Consider the following 23,442-nt stretch of genomic DNA (forward strand, 5'->3'; position numbering starts at 1 on the left):
TGCCGTGCAGTGCTTTTTTTCCTTAAAAAATGTTTAGGGGTACAGTGGTAACTTGGTTCTCAAACGCCTTGGTACTCAAACAACTTGGAGCCCAAACACTGCAAACCCAGAAGTACAGGTAAGTGTTCCGGTTTGCAAACTTTTTTTCGGAAGCCAAACGTGCTCCATTATGAGTGTTACGCTTCCGATTTGAGTGCCACAATTCCGTTTTGAGTGTTACATTGAGGCCTGTCTGTTTTTGCTATTTATTTTGCGGTTTTGTGCCTCTTTTTCTTTCTTATTTTGTGACTGTGGGGAACCCAGTTCAGCTATTGATTGATTGATTGATTGATTGATTGCGTGACTGCAGTACATTGTTTATTGCTTTCATTTTATGGATCAATGGTCTCGTTAGATAGTAAAATTCATGTTAAATTACTATTTTACGGGTTGTTTTTGAAAGTCTGGAACGGATTAATCCGTTTTGCATTACTTTCTATGGGAAAACGCGTCTTGGTTTTGGAACGCTTTGGTTTTGGAACGAACTTCCGGAACGGATTACATTTGAGAACCAAGGTACCACTATACTCTCATTTTCCTACTCATATTGAAATACTGCCCCTTAATGAGGCCAAACTTAGATTCACAAAATGTTTAGGGGTATGTGTACCCCTGTGTCCCTGTCCCCAAAAAAAGCACTGGTGCTGTGACTGCAGAATGAATGCAACAGCTTCAGAACAAAGTAAGAACAGGGAAAACCTTTCTATGCTGCCCTGATCTGTTTTATTTGCTTCTCCAAGTTCTCGTTCAGTCTCTGAAGAGTTAAACCATGGCGAAAGAAAAGAAAAAGAAGGAGAAGAAGGGGAAGAGGAAACAGCCCATGGGACAGATGTCCAAAGAGCCTCGAATTTATTTCCCAGAAGCTCTACTAGCATATCAGTACGTATTGTTGCTTCTTGTTGGCATCCAACCGTGCAAGTAGATAAATAGGTACCGCTCCGGTGGGAAGGTAAACGGCGTTTCTGTGCGCTGCTCTGGTTCGCCAGAAGCGGCTTAGTCATGTTGGCCACATGACCCGGAAGCTGTACACCGGCTCCCTCGGCCAGTAATGCGAGATGAGCACCACAACCCCAGAGTTGGACACGACTGGACCTAATGGTCAGGGGTCCCTTTACCTTTATATATTCAACACAAAAAAACAGCGACAATTTGTTGTTGACAAAGGACAGCTGGACATATAAAGGGCCCCATTCCGTTCAGTAGCTTAGGGCCTCATCAAACCTAAATCCGGCACAAGCCTGGGCAGTGTGTGTGGAGATTGTGGGCTGGCCAGATGACAAGACCCCTCTTGATATGACCCAAAGGAGAGCAAAGCAAGACGTTTGGCACCAGCTAGGCTGTAGTTGTTGCTGGAAGGAGGCATGCAAGGTGCCATCCAACTGTCTTAGGGACTCCACTCTGGATTTGTGTAGGATTTCCTCCTTAGCAGGGTGGATTTGATAATTATGAAATTATGGTGAGGTTTAATAAGTTAACTGTTTATATTTGGACAACTTTATTGGAAGGAGAAAAACAACCATTTCCTTAAGAACAACTTAAACAATTTATTTAACTAAAACAATAACATTATAGCATATGTATCCATGTTTGTTAACTGATGTGGTTAAACAATTTAAAAAAAAAACTTAGACTGAGTTTTAGCACATATGAAAAACTTAAAACAAATCCTTATTTCCTGATGAAAAGCCTTTTGACTACAATGTAAATTAAATAGAAAATTACTTTTAGAAAGATTTCCCCCCGAAAGCATTTTATTTTAAAATTTAAAAAAAATCTGATTTAAATAAAAAATTATATTTTATACACACATACATACATCTCAATTGATTTTTATCCACCCTGGTCCTTAGCCTTTTCTCCTCCCCAAGATATCCCACAAGACAGGAGAGGTTTAGGACCAGAGTATTCCTTCTCCTGGAAGGGCTATCTTCCCACTTTCTCCTCACTTCCCTCTACAGCATGGGTGGGCAAAATAAGGCCCGGGGGCTGGATCCGACCTAATCGCCTTCTAAATCCGGCCCACGGATGGTCTGGGAGTCAGCATTTTACATGAGTATAATGTGTCCTTTTATTTAAAACACATCTCTGGGTTATTTGTGGGGACTGCCTGGTGCTTTTACATGCGTGGAATGTGTGCTTTTACTTAAAATGCATCTCTGGGTTATTTGTGGGGCATAGGAATTCGTTCATTTCCCCCCCCCAAAAAAAGAAAAATAGTCCGGCCCCCCCACAAAGTCTGAGGGACAGTGGACCAGCCCACAGCTGAAAGAGTTTGCTGACCCCTGCTCTACAGCATGGGCAAAAACCACTTTCTTGACTGTTGAACCCACTGTTAGTCTACTCCCTGCATGCAATCAGTATGTATAGTAATTTAAGAACCTGACTTTAGGAACATCTGGCAGGCTACTGGCTTTTCTGCCTTATTGTACATTTGCAGATAGTAGGACTTTCCCTCCCCCCACCCCCCCTTCTAAGAAGAGTCTGCTGGATCAGTCATTGGCCTATCTAGTCCAACATCCTTTTCTCCCTGGGGCCAACCAGATGTCTGCCCCCCTGCGATTCTCAGCAACTGATAGTCAGAGGAATGCTCAGGGGCAGACTTTGGTCTTTCACATTTCAGCGGTGCCCTGTGCAAGGCCAGAATTCTGTGTCCCCACGCCACCCCCAGCCCACCTCTTGCCTTCCATTGTGCGCTATGTTGTAGTTGTGACATCCTAGGCTTGGCACCTAGGCATGTGGATTTGGCATGGGGAATCTTAAATAAATAAATAAAAAAATAAAAAATATTTATACCCTGCCCGTCTGGCTGGTTTTCCCTAGCCACTCTGGGTGGGTCCCAGCAAAATATTAAAAACACAATAAACATCAAACATTAAAAACTTCCCTAAACAGGGCTGCCTTCAGATGTCTTCTAAAAGTCAGGTAGTTGTTTATTTCCTTGACATCTGAAGGGAGGGCATTCCAAGAGGCGGGCGCCACCACCGAGAAGGCCTGGTTCCCTGTAACCTTACTTCTCGCAAGGAGGGAACCGCCAGAAGGCCCTCGGAGCTGGACCTCAATGTGAAAGGTATACAGTCATATGTCGGGTTGCACTCGCTGCGGGATACAAACGCGCCAAACCCGGAAGTACCGGAACGGGTTACTTCTGGGTTTCGGCACTTCGCGCATGCGCAAAAACCGCAAATCGCAACCCGCGCATGTGCAGATGCGGCGAGTTGCGAACGTGCCTCCGCACAGATCGCATTTGCAACCCGAGCGTCCAATGTAATGTCATCACATTTCAGGAACAAAAACCTATGATGAATGTAAGTGCAAGAGCAGTCTGGCTTCCTGTGCATAGCTGTCAACCCTCCCTGCTGTTTCCCAATGCTATAATAAGGGAATTTCCAACAAAAAAGGGAAAGGTTGACAGCTATGTTCCTGCGGTGTCTAGAAACTTACATATTCCATGCTTTTGGATACATGAATTTGTGTCTTAACACTTCTTTTAAACTGAAGGGTATTTAAAAAGAAAAGAAAATATAATGCACAAATATCTGAATGCTTAATTTATTTGTATCCTGCTTTTCCTCGAAGAGGCTCAGGTAGCGTATTTTCTTAGTAGCATCATCTCTTATCCTCTGCATTTTAATTATCTTCAGAATTCAGATAAAGGAAGAGATCATCGATCAGCTTCTCTTTGAAATAAAAAACTTGGAAGCGCAGAATGACCAAAACAAAGAAAGGGTATGTAAACATATGCTTCTATTTTGATTTGGGGGAGCGAGCACAGCTCAGCTTTGCATGCAAGTGGATTCTAGGTGCAACCCCAGTTGCTTTATTTACATGCATAGGTAATTTTATTTGTATGCTGCCTCACCACAATTCAAACCATGCCCAAGACAGCTTACAACATGAAAAGAATACACAACTGCAACAAAAGTAGTAATAAAATTTCAAAAGATTTTTAAAAATGCACAACTGAACTGAACAACTTCCGCATACAACAAGGTCTAAAATAAAGATTCAAAAAACCAACACCAGCAACTTCCCCCAACAACACCCCAGCCAAAGAGTCTTCTCAGCAGCTTCCGCATTTGTAGCTGGAGTCAGTCCAGGCCAGTTGGGAAAAGGCCTGCAAGGCAGGGAGCTGGTCTTCCAGGAATCATAGCCAAGACAGCACCTGCAGTTCAAAGGATCAGGTAGATCAGGAGATGGGAAACAGTGCTAGTTCCAGGATTAGGAGGAAGGGAGGCTCTGCCCATGGGGAGTGGGGGGCTCCTTCTCCTCGCTGTTGCCTGTCCACTTGCCCTCTCTCTTTGGAAGATAAGAAGCTGCCTTATAACAAATCACATCATTGGTCCATCTAGCTCAGGCATCCCCAAACTCGGTCCTCCAGATGTTTTGGGACTACAATTCCCACCACCCCTGACCACTGGTCCTGTTAGCTAGGGATGATGGGAGTTGTAGGCTAAAAACATCTGGGGACCCAAGGTTGAGAAAGGCTGGTCTAAAGGGAAGGGGACTGGATAGGTCTAAGTGGGTGCTGTATATTATTATTATGTAGCTCAGGTGTGGGGAAACTTTGGTCGCCATGATGTTGCAGAACTACAACTCCCATCACCGCTGGCCATTAGCCATGCTTGCTGGGGCTGATGGGAGACGCAGTTCAGCAACATATGGAGAGAAATAGGTTCCCTATGCCTGGTGTAGTTACTAGCAAGTTTGGAAGCTTCTTGTGAACCAAAATGGGATAAAAATTCCTAATTCCCAACTTCTTTGGTAATCATGTTAGACAGGCGATGGTCTCAGGAAAATGAACATGCATGTATATAAGTAGATCTGTCGCATGCAATAGAGTGATAGAGATCCATCAATTTATTTCCATTGGATTATTCTGACAATTGTCACCTTCTTGACCATCCCCAAGAAAAGGCAGGATTAAAGTAAGACAAATAAACTTTTTTTCCAAAAACCTCCCCCCTTCCCCCAGAATCAGCAACTAAAGAATGAACAGGCTTCGCACATCCGAGCACTCCTAGCTGCCCTGAAGGAGCAGGAAGAGGCGTTGGCGAAAGTCGAAATTGTTACTAGAGATGATGTGGAACTAGCGATGAAGGAGAAGTGGCAGTATGCGAAGGATCAGGAAAAACTTATTAAAGGTGATCTTGTGCCGAAATCCCTCAGTTGCTAGCTCAAATCCCAGGTGGAGACGATCGTTTCTCATTAGTAATTTGGGTGAGCAAAGGCCATCACTCCTAACACGGCCTTTCCCCCCCCCCCTCCAACCAGACATGCGCTGCCAGATACATTACCTCGAACAAAAACTCGTGCAAAAGCAAGCTGAAGTGGATTACTGGCTGGCGTACAAAAACGTTGGGAGCACCGAGCATGCCAAGCAGATCGAGTGCCTGGAACAGGACATCCAGAAACTGAAGGAAGAGCTTGAGGAAATGACTGGTGAGTTGTTCTAGGCTTGTACTTAAACCAGAGACCTAGACATGAGATGTTGGCCCAGACATCAAGAACTAGAAATAATTACCGTTTCCAGTGTGTGGGTAAAGGAACACGTATTTCAGTCTCTTCTAAAACACATTCCCCCATTTTCTGCTTTACCTTTACCAGTGTGGTGTGGTGGTTAAGAGCAGTAGACTCGTAATCTGGTGAATCGGGTTCGCGTCTCCGCTCCTCCACATGCAGCTGCTGGGTGACCTTGGGCTAGTCACACTTCTCTGAAGTCTCTCAGCTCCACTCACCTCACAGAGTGTTTGTTGTGGGGGAGGAAGGGAAAGGAGAATGTGAGCCGCTTTGAGACTCCTTCGGGTAGTGATAAAGCGGGATATCAAATCCAAACTCCTCTTCTTCTTTTCTGATGGCCGGGGTTGTGTTCTTGTTTTTACCCCTAAAGAATTTTTTAGGATTTCCCTGGAAGAGACGAAGGAAAGAACCGACAGATACATGCTGAAGCAAATGGAGCTGAAGAAAGAATGGGCCCTTGAGGTACTGATATGGCTTTGCAATTCTAGTCTTTTAATCATTATGGGCGTGATCTGAGCACTTTCAAGTTCATTTTACTTCTGCAGGAGAGATTTAGAGTGGAATCCTGTTCTTAATAATAATAATAATAATAATAATAATATTTATACCCTGCCCATTGAGTCTCACTGTATGCTGTGGGGCTTATTCCCAGGTAAGAGGGAACAGGTCTACAGCACTAAGCATATACTAAATTTCCAATTTATGTCAATGAGGTCCAAGAGTGGTTAGTTCTGGCTGGGTTTTATACTCATAAAGTAGGGTTGCCATATCTTGAAGAGGAAAAAAGAGGGAACTATGACGACTCCCGTTTTAAATACCCCTAATATATGTTGGCTACAGAAGCTGTGATATATTGCTGGGGGGGGGGGTCAGGAGAAAAGGAGAGGAAAGCAAGTCTTCAGCTACCAGTTATGTCTATGTCTCATCCAGAAAGTATAGCCAGAGACATTTTGACAAATTTTAAGATTCCACCTGGACAGAATTTTTACCCCTGAGAAAGAGGACGTGTCCTGGAAAAAGAGGACACATGGCAACCTCATAAGCTTATTTGTGACATTCCTTAGAAAGTAAAACAGAAATGCGTCTCTCATTTATTCCTTTTAAATGAACTTGCTTCTGTATCCTGCCTTCCCACCGCTCCACAACTTATTAAAAACACACACATTAGAACAGCAGCGATTGCAATAAGAGTTAAAATATGAGCAAGAAAGGTAACCCAGGTTAGATGGGGAGTGAGGAAAGTGGAAAACGTATACCGTGCCTCCAAAACCTGTACTGTACTTGGCAAAATAAAAGCTTTTTCCTGCTTTCTGAAGGTAAATAAAGGCCTTCACATTCTTGTCTTCTCCTCAGATTAGTCTGCATGCTCTCTAGGCCTTTCTCAGCCTCTTGTTAAGATGTGATTGGTTGGCCATTGGGGCAGGGCCTCCTTTGTGGTGGCTTCCACCTTCTGGAATCCATCAACCACTAAGATCCCCCTTAAACCTTCCTGTCAAATAAAAGCTAATTATGTCTTGTGGCTGGACCTTGTCTCTTTCCTCAACGTTACAAGAATCCGTTACCAAACTGAGAGTTAGCTCATTCGTTTGGTGTTCCACAGGCAGTGTAAAATTGTTTTCATTAGCCTGGCACCGATCGCATCCATATTTTATTCTGGGATGCGTGTGTCTTTATAATTTATTACTATTAAAGTTTTACGTGACGCGTCACTTCAATCAGCAGCTGCGAAGCTCTTTTGAAAAAATGGGAAAGTGAAAAATAAATGTAAAAATAGATATATAGGAGGAAGTTTTGTGTTGTTATTGTTCAAAGTTTTGGATGTTCCTCTGTGGGTATCCTGTCTAGACTATCACTTCCTTCAGTGCAAAGGCTCCAGCTCCAGCTGCGATTTCATGCTTTCTTTCCTCAGAATGCTGTTAAGCATATCGACAAGACCAGCTGCCGGGAGATTAAAGAATATGAGTGGCTAAAGGAGGAGGTAAGCGTATCTGGAAGGGTAATCTGGATTTCCAAGGAGACACTGCCAATTAGTGTGGACAGTATTGAACTAGATGGACCGATTGTCTCCCATTTCTTCAAGCAGCTTCCTAGACAGGGAAGGGTGGTGGGTGGTCAGAGGTGGAACATACAGTTTGACTCCCCAACATCCACAGTTCAAAGGACAGGTAAAGGTAAAGGGACCCCTGACCAGTGGCATAGCGAGGGCGGGGTGTAGGGGGCAGGGTGCCCCGGGTTCCAGGGGAGGGGGGTGGCACTTGGGCCAGTCCCGCAGCCTGCTTACAAACCTGCTCAGTTGCTCCTGCGGCAACCTTGCGAGCCGCTGAGCCATTAAAAAAAAAAAAAAATTAAGTAATCTTTATTGGTTTTATTTACGCACATTAAAAAATATTTACAGTCTCATCAATACAGATAAAAAAAGAAGAAAAGGAAAAAGAAAACAAAGAAGAAGAAGAAAAAAACCCCTACAAAAAACACAAAAAGGGTTAAAATTGGTTTACATAACCACACTTCTCACATACATACAAGTCTTCCGATCTTTCTTATTGTACTTTCATTGCATCATTGTTTATCTGCACAGTTTGATCTTCATTTCTCATTCCTTTATCTTCAATAGTATTCGATATTTATTTAATTACAAGTATCACTCTAGTTCTGCTAATATGGCCTTATTATTGCAATATATTCTTATGTATTCTTTAAATATTTTCCATTCACCAAAAGTTTTCTGCGTCATTTCTCCTCTAACTCCTCCTGTCAATTTCGCCAGCTGCAAATAATCTAACATCAGCATCTGCCACTCTAAGATTGTCGGTACTGATTCATTTTTCCACTTTCTAGCCACAAGAATTCTAGCTGCTGTGACAGCATACATAAATAGCGTTCTCCTTTCTTTTTTAATCTCTGGGGGTAAAATTCCTAATAGGAAAATCTCTGGGGGTTTTTTAAATGTAATTTTAAACAATTTCTTCAGTTCATTGTATATGTTATCCCAAAATTCCCCGATAATTACACACGTCCACCACATATGGTAGTAAGACCCCACGGCTTTTTGGCATCTCCAGCAATTTGGTGACCCTCCTTTATACATTTTTGATAGTTTCGAGGGGGTGTGGTGCCACCTGTAAAGCATTTTCATGGTGTTTTCCCTTAGGGTATAACAGGCTGTAAATTTGACATCCTCCTTCCACAGTCTTTCCCATTGATCCATATATATGTTATACCCGAAATCCTGGGCCCATTTCACCATTACCGTTTTAACCTGCTCTTCTTTGGTTTCCCACTCTAAAAGATGGTCATAAATTCGTGAAATATTTTTCCCTTCAATCAAGATTAGATCTTTTTCAAATTTGGATGTACGAGCCGCTGAGCCATTGGCAGCTCATGGGGCTGCTGAGCGCAAGCGGCGGGCGTAAGGCCATGCTGCTTTTCGCGCTCAGCGGCTAGCAAGGTCGCTGCGGGAGCAGCAGCGGCGGCCCGGCGACGGAGCACACATGCGCCGAATTTTGTGCATGCGCACTCCATCCTGACGTTGCATCGTGATGTCACAATGCAACGTCACGACACCCCGCCCCTAGGGGGTGCCTCTGTTCGCTGCCCCAGGTAGCAAGGAGGCTTCCTCCGCGCTTGCCCCTGACCATTAGGTCCGGTTGCGGACAGCTCTGGGGTTGCAACGCTCATCTCGTTTTACTGGCCGAGGGAGCCGTCTTACAGCTTCCGGGTCATGTGGCCAGCATGACTAAGCCGCTTCTGGCAAACCAGAGCAGCGCACAGAAACGCTGTTTACCTTCCCGCCGGAGCAGTACCTATTTATCTACTTGCACTTTGATGTGCTTTCAAACTGCTAGGTGGGCAGGAGCTGGGACCGAGCACCAGGAGCTCACCCCGTCGCAGGGGTTTGAACCGCCGACCTTCTGATCGGCAAGCCCTAGGCTCTGTGGTTTAACCCACAGCGCCACCCGCGTCCCAGTTCAAAGGATATTGGGTGGAAATAATAATAATAGTATAACAATAAATTAAATTTGTATACCGACATTCATTCATAGAGCTCAGGGCAGATCACAGCATAGAATTACAATATAAAAACCACAAAATACATAGTAAAAAAAAAAAAAGTAACGAAAACCCCATAATGCCCACACATCACATTTCAAAGGGCATTGGATGTCAATCAGTTAAAGGCTGCATTGAAGAGGAACCTAGTGCCCAAAGGTCTATAATGAAGGCGCCAGCCAAACTTCCCTGGGGAGAGAATTCTACAAACAGGGAGCCACTGCAGAAAAGGCCCTGTTCTTGTGTTGCCACCCTCCGGACCTCACATGAAGGAGGCACACGAAGAAGGGCCTCAGATTATGAATGCAGAGTCTGGGACTGTTTATATGAGGAGACGCAGTCTTTGAGGAACTGTGGTCCTGAGCTGTTTAAGGCTTTATAAGTCAAAGCCAGCACCTCGAATTGGGCCTGGAAACTCATTGGCAGCCAATGCAGTCGGGCCAGGATTGGTGTAATATGCTCAAACCATCTTGCCCCGGTGAGCAACCTGACCACCAAATTCTGCACCAGCTGAAGCTTCCAAACCATCTTCAGAGGCAGCCCCACATATAACGCATTGCAGTAATCCAACCTAGAGGTTACCAGAGCGTAGACGACAGAAGTTAGGCTGTCCCTGTCCAGGTAGGGACACAGGTAGAACACCTGCAGAAGTGAGCTGCTTCCAGTTTGAATGCCTAATATATGGCTGCCTCAGTGGGCCAACCGTCTGGTTTGGCAGAAGGCAGCTACAAAGGACTTCAGCGCCGGGTTTCATATCTCGTGGCAGGTGGCAGGGTACAAAAAGGAAGTGAGCGATTTGGAAGCCTTGGTCCACGAACTGGAGAAGGAGAACATCTACCTCACCAACAAACTCTTTGAGCGTAGGCTGCAGTTCCTTAAAGTACCCAGGTAAAGCTGTTCTCCTAGCATTTCACAAACACTGATGAAGCGCAGGAGCTGAAGAGTTGGCTTGACTCTTTGGGCCTTGAGCAAACTACAGTATGCCAAACAGTAGAAAAATCAAAAGAATCCTGATATTTTATTATTTACTAAAGCACATACAGTGGTACCTTGGTTCTCAAACTTAATCCATTCCGGAAGTCTGTTCCAAAACCAAAGCGTTCCAAAACCAAGATGCGCTATCCCACAGAAAATAATGCAAAGTGGATTAATCCGTTCCAGACTTTTTAAAAACAACCCATAAAACAGCTGTTTAACATGAATTTTACTATCTAACTAGACCATTGATCCATAAAAAATGAAAGCAATAAACAATGTACTGTACTATAAAATAAACAAGATAGAATTATAGATGATAAAAATTAAAATTATTTTTTTTTCTTACCTGCACTGATGATAGTCATTGTTTGGATGGGGGGGCTTTTATCCATTTCCGCAGTCACACAATCAATCAGTAGCTGAACACAGTCACAAAAACAAATTAACCGAAAAAGCATAAAAAAACAAAAACGTAAAATAAATAGCAAAAACAAATGTGTTTGACTTCTGAAATGTTCGAAAACCAAGGCGCAGCTTCTGATTGGTGCAGGTGCCCCGGAAACAATAGATGACAGCTGCATCGGATGTTTGGCTTCCAAAAAAACGTTTGAAACCCGGAACACTTACTTCCGAGTTTTTGGCGTTTGAGTACCAGGGTACCACTGTATATGTAAGCTCCCATTACTTATCTGACAGGCACCATCTGTATAGTCTTTTCGGCACCTGTTGGAGACATTCAAGCCGATTTCCTAGTCTATACATACCTGTACTGGCTTTGAAATTGTTTTTAAATTGTTATTGTTGCTCTTTTGCTGCGAAATTGCATCGAGACATTTAATGGGAAGCGACTGGCAAATTGAATAAATAAACAAATGTGCAAGCGAACAGCTAGCTGTAAAGCTATAAGCCACTCAATAATTACGAAGAAAAATAACCTTCTGAGGAGCAGCATTGGCATGCAGAGGACAGAATTAACAAGATGCAGCTCTTCTCTTTCACATTAATTTTGAATAAACGAGTCGACTCCCCTAATCAGTAATTTGGACGAGTAGCTATCATTGCCACGCTGACTGAAGTAGCTGCAAATTGCTCTTGGCAAGGAAATAAAAGTCCTGCCCGCTTTCATTGCTGGCTAACCATCCCAATTGTGAAACAAAAGGCATTTAAAATGGTAAATCAATGAAGGCAAGGGGGCAGGATTCCCACCCACTGAATCCTGCTCAGTTTGGCTATGCAAGTCACTTCTTTATGGGAAACTGGCATGCTCAGCCAACGCGACATGATTTAACTGGCGCATGGGCCACACTGAGCAGGCCTTATAACCTTCCTACTCATCAGCTGATAAATCAGTTTTGCAGTGAAGCTCCTACTAAAACACAGGAGAAAACACTTCATTTGTGCAAGCCCCTTAACAATCGCAAAGCGTTTTGCACTGAACCTCGCTGCTAAAACTCAGGTGTTTTTTCCCCCCTTCTGCTTCAGCAAGGTGCTTTGAAGTCCCAACTTGGGGACTTCAAAGTGGCCAAATTGTGTGGTGCTGTCGTAACATCAGGTGGGTGACTCCACCTACCTGCCAAATTTGGTCCACAAGGCCAATCCTGATGAAGATCTGAGCCAGGGAGCCAAAAAGGTGCCCGATCCTCGCCTTAGAAGGTGAAAGGCTGTTGTTCAGTAGCAGAGCATATACTTTCATGCAAAAGGGTCCCACGTTCAACCCTGGGTATGGCCTTATTGTAGTTTTGTATACTGCCTTCGTGTATTTCTATGAAAGCGTGGTTTATAAGTATTTAAAGAAAAACATGAACATTAACAAGAGCTCAGGGCATGCACAGGAATAATTCCAGTGGCAATAACGTGAGTATGCACTTTAAAGATGTGCCACCGTTTTATGTTACAAGGGAAGACAGAATTTCAAACCTTTTGATGTTGCTTCTTCTCCTTTTAATTTTCCAGAACGTTATTTCTTACCCAGGGAGCTGGCCTGCAGATGCTTGAAGACCAGGAACATGTTAGGCTTTCTGGTAATCCCCTTTCTACTGAGTTAATTGCAATACTGACGCAGACATTACAGTGTTGCCTCCCTAAGAAACGCGGCCTAAGAAATGTGGCCTGGCTCTCACAGCCCTGTGATAGTTTCTCAGTGAGAAATATCCCACTGTAGACATCCTGGAAGCTGGTCTAACTGGAAAGCTAGGATGTTGGGACTTAAGAACCAACTCTGCTATTCTCTGCCTCACTTGTGAAGGTGAACTCAGTCATTACTGAGGAACCACAAGACAGAGAAACCAGTAGAACACTTCAATTCCCCAGGACATTCTATACAAGATCTCAAAGTAGCTGTCATATTACAAAGGAATTTCAGAAATAGACTGGAAAGAGAAGTTGCTGAATTGCAACTAATTACCAAACTTAAAACCATGGAGAGACCTGGTCTGAACAGAGACATTGGATTCTTATCTCATTATACATGACAAAGCTATTTTTAGCCATCTCACCCCTTGCTTTTTCCTGTAAGACCAATTGCAGTCGTTAACAGTCGTCAACAGGTTTTCCACACCCATCAGCCAATCACCCATTCCCACCACCCTTCTGACTAATACCCCTCCCCACTCTCTCACTATATATAAGGGTCTGGTGACTTCTGTTTCAGTGTATCTGAAGAAGTGTGCAGGCACACGAAAGCTCATACCAAGAACAAACTTAGTTGGTCTCTAAGGTGCTATTGGAAGGAATTTTTTTATTTTTTATTTTGTTCAAACAAGCATGGAAGAAAACTTAAAGGTAAAGATAAAGAAAACTTTAATAGTGTGCAAATCCCTACCTGGATGAGGAAAACAAACACACAAACTGCCCTAAAAGTGCAATAATCTTGCCAGTAAGCTTGTCAAGGGTGGGAGTGAAATGGGTGTTATGTTCAGTTTTCACCCCCATCCCTGATAAAACAGCTGATCGCTGCACAGTTAGGCCAAGTGCAGTAGACTGGGCCAGGCAGGCTGTACTATTCTCATTTGGCTGTCAGAAGGAACACAGGTAAATACATCAGCTCAGTTGGTTAGAGCATGTTGCCGATAATGCCAAGGTTCAATCCCTGTGTGGGACAGATCCTGCACTACAGGGGGTTGGGCTACCTAGATGTTCCTCAGGGTCCCTTCCAACACAACAGTCCTATTATTCCATCCTAATGAATACCAGGCCATGAACAGTGTTGCTAGTTGTGGATTGGCAATAACTGGGGTTGTTTTTTTTAATGCCTCCTGTTGGTCTGGATGGAGAACAGAGGGGGAGAAATTAGCCTACTGTACAAAGGTGCCCAGCTTTGTATCCGGCCCTGCCAGCCCTGGCATATGGCCCTCAGAAGTTTTCCCAGGAAGCAATGTGGCCCTCGGGCTGAGCTTCCCCACTCACCATTGCATATAGCAGAAGGAATTTCAAAGCCCAGCAAGCAGCAATAGACAGAATTCCCACCCCACCCATCTCCACCACCGCCATAGTTGCAGCAAAGTTTTATTAAGAGGAGTATTTCAGAAAGTGTTTTCCCTCCCCCTCCCCTCTGCAGAAATGCAAGCTGAAAATGCATCATTAATATCGGAAATAGTTATCAACGTGGATCATAAAGACAGACAGGAGACGGTGGAAAATCTGCGAGGTGACAGTTTTGAAGTGATTCAACTGAAAGCAGATTCTGCTGCTCAATTTCTCCCCCCTATCCTGTACGAAGACTCAAATGATTTCAAGGCAAGTATCTACTTTCCTCTTTTCTGCGTTGGGATTTTAGGTAGAAAGGGTGAGGTAATAATGTGCCCCAAAAGGTTTGTGCTGACTTGGGCAATTAAAACTTTTTGTCTTTTACACACACACACACACACCGTTTGAGCCTAATCATAGAATCATAGAGTTGGAAGAGACCACAAGGGCCATCCAGTCCAACCCCCTGCCAAGCAGGAAACACCATCAAAGCATTCCTGACAGATGGCTGTCAAGCCTCTGCTTAAAGACCTCCAAAGAAGGAGACTCCACCACACTCCTTGGCAGCAAATTCCACTGCCAAACAGCTCTCACTGTCTGGAAGTTCTTCCTAATGTTTAGGTGGAATCTTCTTTCTTGTAGTTTGAATCCATTGCCCCTTGTCCGCTTCTCTGGAGCAGCAGAAAACAACCTTTCTCCCTCCTCTATATGACATCCTTTAATATATTTGAACATAGCTATCATATCACCCCTTAACCTTCTCTTCTCCAGGCTAAACATACCCAGCTCCCTAAGCCGTTCCTCATAAGGCATCGTTTCCAGGCCTTTGACCATTTTGGTTGTCCTCTTCTGGACACGTTCCAGCTTGTCAGTATCCTTCTTGAACTGTGGTGCCCAGAACTGGACACGTCCTCAGCAACATAGCTCCAAAAAATCATGTCCTCAGCAACATAGCTCCTAAAAAACGGTCAGGAGTTGACCAGGATATTATTTCCTCCCCTTGTGCATGATCAACAAAGTCCACCCGGAATGCAGAGAAGATCTCACCCTGCACTCTCACTCAGAGGCGTACCAAGTCCAGAGGGTACTGGGGGCGACAATTTTTTTGTCACCCCCCGGGACAGCGCCTGTAGGGCACCCGGTACGGAGTGCGCATGTGTGGAATTCTGCGCATGCGCACTCTGTATGGTGCGGCTCCGCCCAGTTGAGCGCTGAAAAAAGCCCTTAAAAAGAAAGGGAAAGCAGCCGCCGGCCAAGCGAGGAAGCGGCTGCTTTCCTTTTTTTTTCCTTTAAGGGCTTTTTTCAGCACTGGCCCAGGCGGAGCCACAGAGGCGAGGGGTGGGCCAGCGAAGAGGGGTGTCACGGCAGGCCAGCCACAAGCATGGCGCCCCTCCTCGCTGGCCCGACCCTTGGCTCCGCGCTGCAGCAACCGAGCGCTGAAAAAAGCACTTTTAAAAAAAGGAAAGGAAAGGAAAGCAACCGCTTGCTTTCTCGGCCGGCAGCTGCTTTCCTTTCTTTTTTTAAAGGGCTTTTTTCATCGCCCGGCTGCCAAGGCGAGGAGCGGGCCAGCGAGGACGGGTGTCACGGCAGGCCAGCCACAAGCGTGACGCCCCTCCGCTCTGGCCCGCCCCTCGCCTCGGCAGCTGAGCGTTGAAAAAAGCCCTTTTTTAAAAAAAAAAAAGGAAAGCAGGCGTCGGCGGCTGTCCAAGCAAGTAAGCAAGCCAGCCGCTGCCACGAGCCGAGCAATGTTTTAGGGCTCGGCTTTGGAGATGCCGATCATGGGGGCGGGGCCCCACCACGAGTGTCACCCCCCCAGGGCGGTACCCAGGGCGGGCGGGCGGGCCGGCCGCCCCCCACCCACCTTGCTCTGCCCCTGCTCTCACTTAAGACATTTTGCAGGGTTGAGGCAGCCACTCTTGAAATTTTGGCACCCCAGGATATTGGCTAGATGGCTGTGCCTGGGTATTTGTTAGCTGATGATGCAGCAACAGCAGCAACCTAGATTTCCCAGCCTTTATTTATCATATCTATAACTTTGCCCTGCCTCCAGGGAGCCCAAGACAGCATATATAGTTCTCCCCATCATTTTATTCACAAGCCACCCTTGTGGCTCAAGCTTACCCAGTGAGCCAGGATTTGAACAGGAGCTGTTTAGTACTCCTCCAGCAGCAGCCACTACCAGCGTGGCGATTGTGGATTGTTATTATTTCTTTCAAAGATTTGCTTATTCGGTTATGCCGTGGTAATTTTAAGAGGCATGCGAGGGCGGAATGTTTTCTACTGGGTAACACGCTAATTTGTGTCCATCTGAACTCCAGGAGTACAAGCATCTGGGGCCCCTGGCAGTGAAATTGATGACTACGGTGGGCCAGACTATGCCAGTTCACGAGGATGCCAGGGAAATGCCAAGCAGAACAAAGCTTGAAGAAAGATATGACAGCAGCCGGTCTCAGCATCACATCACCTACCAGATGATCAAATCCATGTTTCATTGAGAGCGAGGAAGGCTACTGCTTTTCTTTTCAAAAATAATCTTCCTATTGTTGGAACTCCCCCACCCTTCGTATGACACTCAACTGTTTACTTGCATAGCAAAGATGTTAATATTGGGTACATTTACAAGGGTTATGTAGATTGCGTATATTGTATTCCCATTCATCTTATGCACCAAATACAGAATCTGAATTACTGTTGCAAGTGGCTCCGATTTGATTTTTGCCCTCCGTGAAGGTTTATGTAGTCATTTCATGAAATCTTTATACCGTTCGATTGGAGAAAAACCCTCAGTGCTCCTGGACCCACAAGTCTCACAAGACATGGTGCCAACTTACGTTTACCAGTGTTTTCAAGGCCACCGAAGACCTTCACACGTGTTCTCAGTTCTTCTTACAACCAACCTGCAGGATAGTGGCTTGTTTAAAACCGCCTTGGGAGTTTATAGAAAGGGGCGAGATCACATCGAATGTACATCTGTGTTTTTTGTTCTGACAAGTTTTCCCAGCTGCATGTGTGCATCTCTGTCATATGTACCCAATTTGCATTACTGCATTTTAAAACTCAAGTTCTTTATGTTGCCGTGCAACACCTTCAGCATTTTGTACATCACCTTGGGGCGTTAATATTAAATGAAACAATGCCTCCAAGAGTGGAGGGAGAACACCGCCTTATCCCTCCGTTTGCTCAATCTTCTTTTAAAGACATCCATGTTTGTGACACTCACTACCTCTTGTGGGAGTTAATTTCAGTTTAACTATGTGCTGTGTGAAAAGGTTCCTTTTCTTAGCCCTGACTCCACTAGTAGCAAGCTTCAGATTGGTTTCTGCTCATCTGGGCTTCTAAGTTGCCTAGCTTCCACCATTCTGGTTAAAAGAAAAACTGCTAGCTAGCACACATTTGAGCTGGCTTTTCCTTTCTGCTCGACAATGGGATATGGGGCTTAAAACAAAACTCCTTCTACAAAGCGCTGCTCGGCTAAGTTTGGCTGCTTTTTGCTGTAGTTAGGTACCTCATGAGAGGTAGGTCCTGTTCCATATGAATACAAGGGAAGAGAGAGGACCTCTCAACATCCACAAACAACTTTGGGCACGGTCAAGTGTGTAGAGAAACAGTGTAAGGCTGACCACCTGATTTTTTGAGCTGGCAGGGCTCAAGTCCCAAACTTGTAAGCACAGTCTGATTATTTTATACTGATTATTTTGTGGAAGTTACCATCAAGGCTTGGACGCACAACCTATTTTCAATAGTTCAGGCATCCCTATAGAAGTGGAGGGAGGAATGCTCCCTCTAACATAGAAAAGCACCGTTTGGAAAATTCCAGCCTGGTCTCCTCCCTAATACACAGCCTCAACAGTACCGCCCAGTCAAATTTTATTACCTCAATCTTGACAGGTCATTGGGCATAGCTGAACCAAAAAAAAAAAAAAAAAAAGATGGCACAAGTGTGAGGTTGGCACAATTCAGGCATTCCCCCTTTAATGGCAAATTCACCCACCCCATAGGGTTTAATCTGAGCACAGGATTTGATGAAATTGGATTTAGAAGGCTAGCTGAGCCCTAAAAGCAAACCATTTTCAGCTGTATTTAAAAGTTGTCCACATACATCACCACTAATGCAATGGACCAAGTTGCAAAAGCAGCCAAAATGTCGATGTCCACTCAAGTGTGTTTCAAAGCACATTTGACCTTGCAAAATGGCAACAAAAAAACCAAACAGACCCCCCCATCCCAACCCACCATTGTAGACATTCATACTATAAACAGAAGTTCTGTGGAAGCTGCATTTTATTTGAAAATCCACCTTTTTTTTTTGCTAACGTACTTTTAAACATTTTAAACAAAAATAGAATCTGCGGAGACAATGCAGCAAGTATGCTTAATTCATGTACAGAATTGCTTTCATGCCTTTTGACTATCCTTCTTAAGGCCCCAGATGCCACCCAAACTGGTATGATTGTATTTACACAAAGCACCGATCAACAGTGCTGCTTCAAATTCTGCAGAAAAACTAAAAGGGTTCCTACAACATTGAAAGGCCAACCCGCCAGGAAGTTCTCCTGCACAAGCCCCCCACGAGAACGGGCTGAATGGAGCTTCTGCTGGGGAACTTGGTGGTTGGGGTTGTGCCCATTAGTAAAGACACAATTTCTCTTCTGAGTTTTTATTCTATTTCACGATACATGATCATGGAGCTGGCACTAGCAAATGAAGAAGAAGAAAAAAAGATCGAAGGCTTTTTTCACGTAATACCTCAGAAGTTTTATCGGGGTTTGCTTGGTTTTTGTACAGAGAAGAAGGAAAGTCTTTAAAAATGAAAGCAATTCCTCACATTCATTTTGGAAAGGCCGTACGTCAAGTGTAAGATAAATGACATGCCAAGCACAAAGCAAGGAAAAAAGTTCATCCCAGAAGCACCAACATCTGGTCGAGAAATTCTGTGCTCCTCCCAACCAGTCAGCTGTTTCCCCCCCCCACCCCTTGCCAAAATCCTTAACAGAACTAATTCCCATGGAGATTGGACAATTGGTGTTTTCAGGCCATTGAACGTACTCAGTGCTCTGTGTAGTTTGGGTGCGTTATTGGAGTGAAGATGCACTCTGAATCAGAATAGTTCTCGTGAATAAAAATGGGAAGAGAGAGAGGGAGGGAAGGGGGGGGGGAGAAACTCCAAAAGGGAGACATACTGCATACATCCACGCTCATTTCCCCGCAAAGGAGGCTTTGTGATACATTGTTACTTAAACTGATAATCATAAATAAATACAAACAATAATACATAAAGGAATGTCTATGCAAACGGAATATATAATTCTTTTTTTAAAAAGTTAAAACTTTCCATTATTGAGTCTAACATTTGCGATGACTGCAGAGAGGAAATGGCAGAATTAAAAGGGTGTTTTCGGATTTGATCCCCTAGAGAAAGTCACTGGAGTTAACGGTAGGAGGATGCCTAGCTCTTCGTCCCAAGCAGCAGTTCCAGGTGCTTGTTGTACCCTTCGTGGCGAAACAAGAGGCTTCTTTTTGTGTGTGTGTGTTATTGACGGAGAGTGTTAAAACAGGTGGCGAGTTACTGACATGATTAGAAGTCACCAGGAAGGGGGAGAAAGAAAAAGAAAAACATATCCCACACCAAAATTGTGGCAATTCTTGGTTTTATACGGAGAGTGCTGCGGGGTTTCAAGGCTTCCCTATGTTGGTGCTCCTACTGCTGTTGAGGGGCCTTGTGTGGTTTTACCAGGCCGTTCTAGTGAAGAGGAGAGCTGAGGCATCAGTTCTGATTTGGCTGGAAAGAAGGGTCTGTTGTCGAGCACGTGTCTTTCTGGAACTGTTCCTGTCCCACCCCTTCTGGTGCGGTTACATGAATTGTATCTGAGGAGACAAGAAAGGCATCCATTTTACACGTTTGCACAACTAACCTGCCCTCCCCCTCCAAACGTCCTTTCACTGGCCATAGGCTAAGTAGGTTCCAAGGTGCCAGACCAGGAATACAGAGATATAGAGCGCTGCAGTATAACAAAGATCAGACCGTTTGGAAGCACTTCCCTATTGCATGTAGAATGTGCAGGTCTATTCCCATTTCCAGAGAATCAGAGGACACATTGGCAACGATTGCATTTGTATCACCCTCTGGGGCGATAAGCAATTAAACTTCAGGCTGCAACCCTTGAGCTGCAGACGAGAGGATGGGAAACTGCGGTCATAAAATTAGCGAAGGAATCTCAGGTCATTTCTTCAGGTGACAATAAAATGAACAGAAAACAGCATTATGGCAGTTGCAGAAGGGATTATGGATTTCTATATAGTAAGTCAAAGCACATCTCTCTTGAAAGAGACTAGGGCTTTAGACCTAGGAGGCTATGCAAAAAACAAAACAAAATGAAGGTGCTGACAAGAGGAAAAAAAGAAGGGAATGTACATTTCCTGGAGCATGAACATCCCAATAAATGGGAACGATTTATGCAATGACAGCCTGTCAATCCACTTGCCTTCTTCCCACAATGTGCTCAGTTGCAGGGCTAGTGAAGATTCTGTTCTGGAGAATGTGAGGTTCAGTTATTTCACATGGGGAAAGAGGGTTGGGGTGCATGAGAAGTCTAGAGTTAAGGGCAGAGAACCTGTATCCCCCTCCAGATGTTGCTGGACAACCTCTAGGTTGGATTACTGCAACACACATTATATGTTGGGCTGCCTCTAAAGAAGGTTTGGAACCTTCAGCTGGTGCACAATCTGGTGGCCAGGTTGCTCACCAGGCAAGGCGGTTTGAGCATTATTACACCAATCCTGGTCCAACTGCACTGGCTGTCAATGAGTTTCCAGGTCCAATTCAAAGTGCTGGTTTTGACGTGTAAAGCCCTAAACAGCTCGGGACCACAATACCTCAAGGACTGCCTCTCCCCATATGAACCAACCTGGACCCTGCGACCATCATCTGAGGCCCTTCTTCATGTGCCTTATCCACAAGAGGTCTGGAGGGTGGCAACATGAGAACTGGCCTTTTCTGCAGCGGCTCCGTTTGTGGAATGCTCTCCCCCAGGGAGGCTCACCTGACATCTTCAATATGTATCTTTAAGAAGCAGGTGGAAATGTTTCTTGTCAACCCGGCCTTTTTAAAGGTGTTTGTGGGAGGGGGGCTATGAGTTTTTGTTTTTATTTTGTATTTCTCTGTTGTGAACCGCCCTGAGATCTTTGGATGAAGGGTGGTATACAAATTTAATGATAATAATAATAATAATATTCTCTTGCATTCCACATTAGCAGCCGTGGTTTATAGCAGGTTACAGAATAACAACATGCAAATTTACAAAGCCCCAGACTGTGTCATTTTAATGTGAGGATGAATATTGCTAGGGACGTTAGCAATCGAGGCATTATCCGAGCTTGCAGTGCCCCCAGAGTTAACATGCAATACCTAAATTGTCCTATAAGAAATCCTGGAGGGAGAGCTCTGCAAAAGGATCCTTCCCTGAAGCTCTGTGTGGACTCTGAGTGGATGGGCTGGATGCTGCAGACAGCTGGGAAAGAAGATGTCAGAGAAGGAAAGAGAAAAAGAAGGCCTCAATGACAGAAATATGAAGGCAGAAAATGTAGTGATGGAGAGGAAGGCTTAAGAAAGGTAGTTAGGACTGAAGTGGGCTGGTTAAAAAGAAAAGGTCTGATTGCATGCTAAGTTGAAATCTGCCCCAATGGTATGACAGATGCAGACATTAGAAGGTTACCTATAGGCAAAGGTGAATTTCTGGGATGTGGCTGGCAGAAATCACCAGCACTTTATCCAGAGGTATGGCAATGGTCTCCAATAGTTACCAGGCCCAATTCGGCACAACAGTGTTTCTGCAAACAGCAGAAGCTAGACCTGAAGTTAGCTTTCAAAACAACCTATGACAACCAGACCTCACTTAACACTTATTTACATTCCATGGATGGCCAACGTGCAGCATTAGGTTAACAAAAGCTGCATAAGCAGCAGAAAGAGGGCCGCATGAGTCTGGCTATACTGTATATCCTTATGTTCTCTTGAGACATATACGTATCTGTATTAACATTAACCATGAAAAATACCATACAAACACTTGTTCACTGTTAACTGCTGTGGTCTTACACTTTCTCTGGTACAGGGGGAAAGTAGGGTTTGAAGGACAGAAGTGGCTTGCAAGGGATGAGGTTGACAAACATGGGCCAAACTAGACTTTCACAGCCAAGTACTCTGTTCCTTGAACAGCAGCAACGCATTCTGCATGGGCACACTTTTTAAGAAAAGAAAACCTGATTTCCAGTAATAGTTACATGGTGTAATTGAGCGGGGAGGAGAAGCCTACTGTTAGAAAGTGAAAATCCACTGGGCAGCCTGAAGCATGCATGAAGCAGCCCTTTGTATCCAAGCCCAGGACTCTCTTTATTAAGAGCATAACATTAGATCATAAGAAGAGTCTGCTGGAGCAGGCCACAGACCCATCTAGTTCAGCATCCTGGTCTCACAGTATCCAATCAATGCCCCTGGGAAGCCCACATATAGGCCCCGAGTACAAGAGCACTACAACTGGCAATTCCTAGCAACAGGTTCTCAGAGATGCATTACCTCCAACAGTGGAGGCAGGACACAGTCATCATGGCTAGTAGCCACTGACAACTTGATCCTGCATAATTAGCCTAGTCCCCCTCTGAAGCCACCCAGAGTTGGTGGCCGTCTCTACTTCCTGTGGGAGCAAATTCCATAGCTTTACTATGCTCTGTGTATTTTTGTTTTGTTTTGTTCTTCCGGAATGCTTTCTCCCCACGCCCAAATAATTCAGTTTCCTCAATTTGCTTGGATCAACACAGAACGGCAAACATCCACCAGAGGGAGAGTCAAATGCAGCTGACAGATGGGTAAGTTCTTTCTGTTTTGTTAGTGCACATTCCTGCACAAAGTGCAAGTGGCTGCCTTCCCCCGCCCCCCCCCGTCACATTTTTCGCCCAAATGATCTGCACAGCATAAATGTGTGCATTTGCTTAAACTATACATCCCACAACCATTCACTGGCAGCATACTTGTTTTGTGCAAGACATAGTCTATTTGTCACATACAGTTATTTTAAGATATGGTCACGTCATGGCCACTGCTCAGACCTATTACCAAGCCGTCACCATCCAACTAGCCCCTTCCTAAATGTTTATGGCTGGTCTCCCAGCTGTGACCAAAGATGGCACATTGGAAAGGTCTTAATGACAGAAGAGGCAACTTCAGAGCTGTGGAGAAGATTTTCCAGTGCATTTTCAGTCCTTGGTGAATCTAATTTGATTATTTCAAATAGAAACACCCCCTCCCCATGACTGATTTGTGCTTTTTATATATAAAAACAATTAATCAAACACATCTACTAGCCTTCTTGGAGCCTGGGGAACATTTTTTTACTTCTC

The 23,442-nt window shown here is 44.6% G+C and overlaps 2 protein-coding genes across 10 annotated transcripts in view; one reads left to right on the forward strand and one right to left on the reverse strand.

Annotated features, from left to right (window-relative positions):
• The first annotated feature begins 786 nt into the window (after positions 1-786).
• On the forward strand, positions 787-16,568 carry CCDC83 (coiled-coil domain containing 83). Its single transcript, XM_033146073.1, has 10 exons — positions 787-918; positions 3,681-3,765; positions 5,012-5,180; positions 5,311-5,478; positions 5,927-6,018; positions 7,466-7,534; positions 10,373-10,494; positions 12,538-12,605; positions 14,150-14,319; positions 16,368-16,568. Exons 1-10 carry the CDS (start codon positions 809-811, stop codon positions 16,542-16,544), a joined length of 1,230 nt encoding a protein of 409 aa, XP_033001964.1. The 5' UTR covers positions 787-808; the 3' UTR covers positions 16,545-16,568.
• A 1,744-nt stretch (positions 16,569-18,312) lies between these two features.
• The window catches only part of PICALM (phosphatidylinositol binding clathrin assembly protein), a 64,266-nt gene continuing 59,136 nt past the window's right edge, over positions 18,313-23,442 (reverse strand). For 6 of the 9 annotated variants that reach the window (XM_033146074.1, XM_033146081.1, XM_033146080.1 and 3 more), the window contains 2 exons: positions 21,455-21,557; positions 18,313-19,914 (listed from right to left, as the gene is read on the reverse strand). In XM_033146074.1, the coding sequence (XP_033001965.1) occupies positions 21,465-21,557 (93 nt within the window). In that variant the 3' untranslated portion in view covers positions 18,313-19,914; positions 21,455-21,464. The remainder of the gene's footprint in view (positions 19,915-21,454; positions 21,558-23,442) is intronic. The other 3 variants (XM_033146079.1, XM_033146078.1, XM_033146076.1) reach the window with 1 other exon arrangement.

The sequence above is a fragment of the Lacerta agilis genome, chromosome 4, assembly GCF_009819535.1.
Source record: "Lacerta agilis isolate rLacAgi1 chromosome 4, rLacAgi1.pri, whole genome shotgun sequence".
In the NCBI taxonomy this organism is placed as follows: Eukaryota; Metazoa; Chordata; class Lepidosauria; order Squamata; family Lacertidae; genus Lacerta; species Lacerta agilis.

Coding starts and splice junctions, on each gene's coding strand:
- CCDC83 (XM_033146073.1), top strand. CDS start 809: ATGGCGAAAGAAAAGAAAAAGAAGGAGAAGAAGGGGAAGAGGAAACAG. Junction 6,019..7,465: donor AGAAAGAATGGGCCCTTGAG/GTACTGATATGG, acceptor TTCTTTCCTCAG/AATGCTGTTAAGCATATCGA. Junction 12,606..14,149: donor GGAACATGTTAGGCTTTCTG/GTAATCCCCTTT, acceptor CAGAAATGCAAG/CTGAAAATGCATCATTAATA.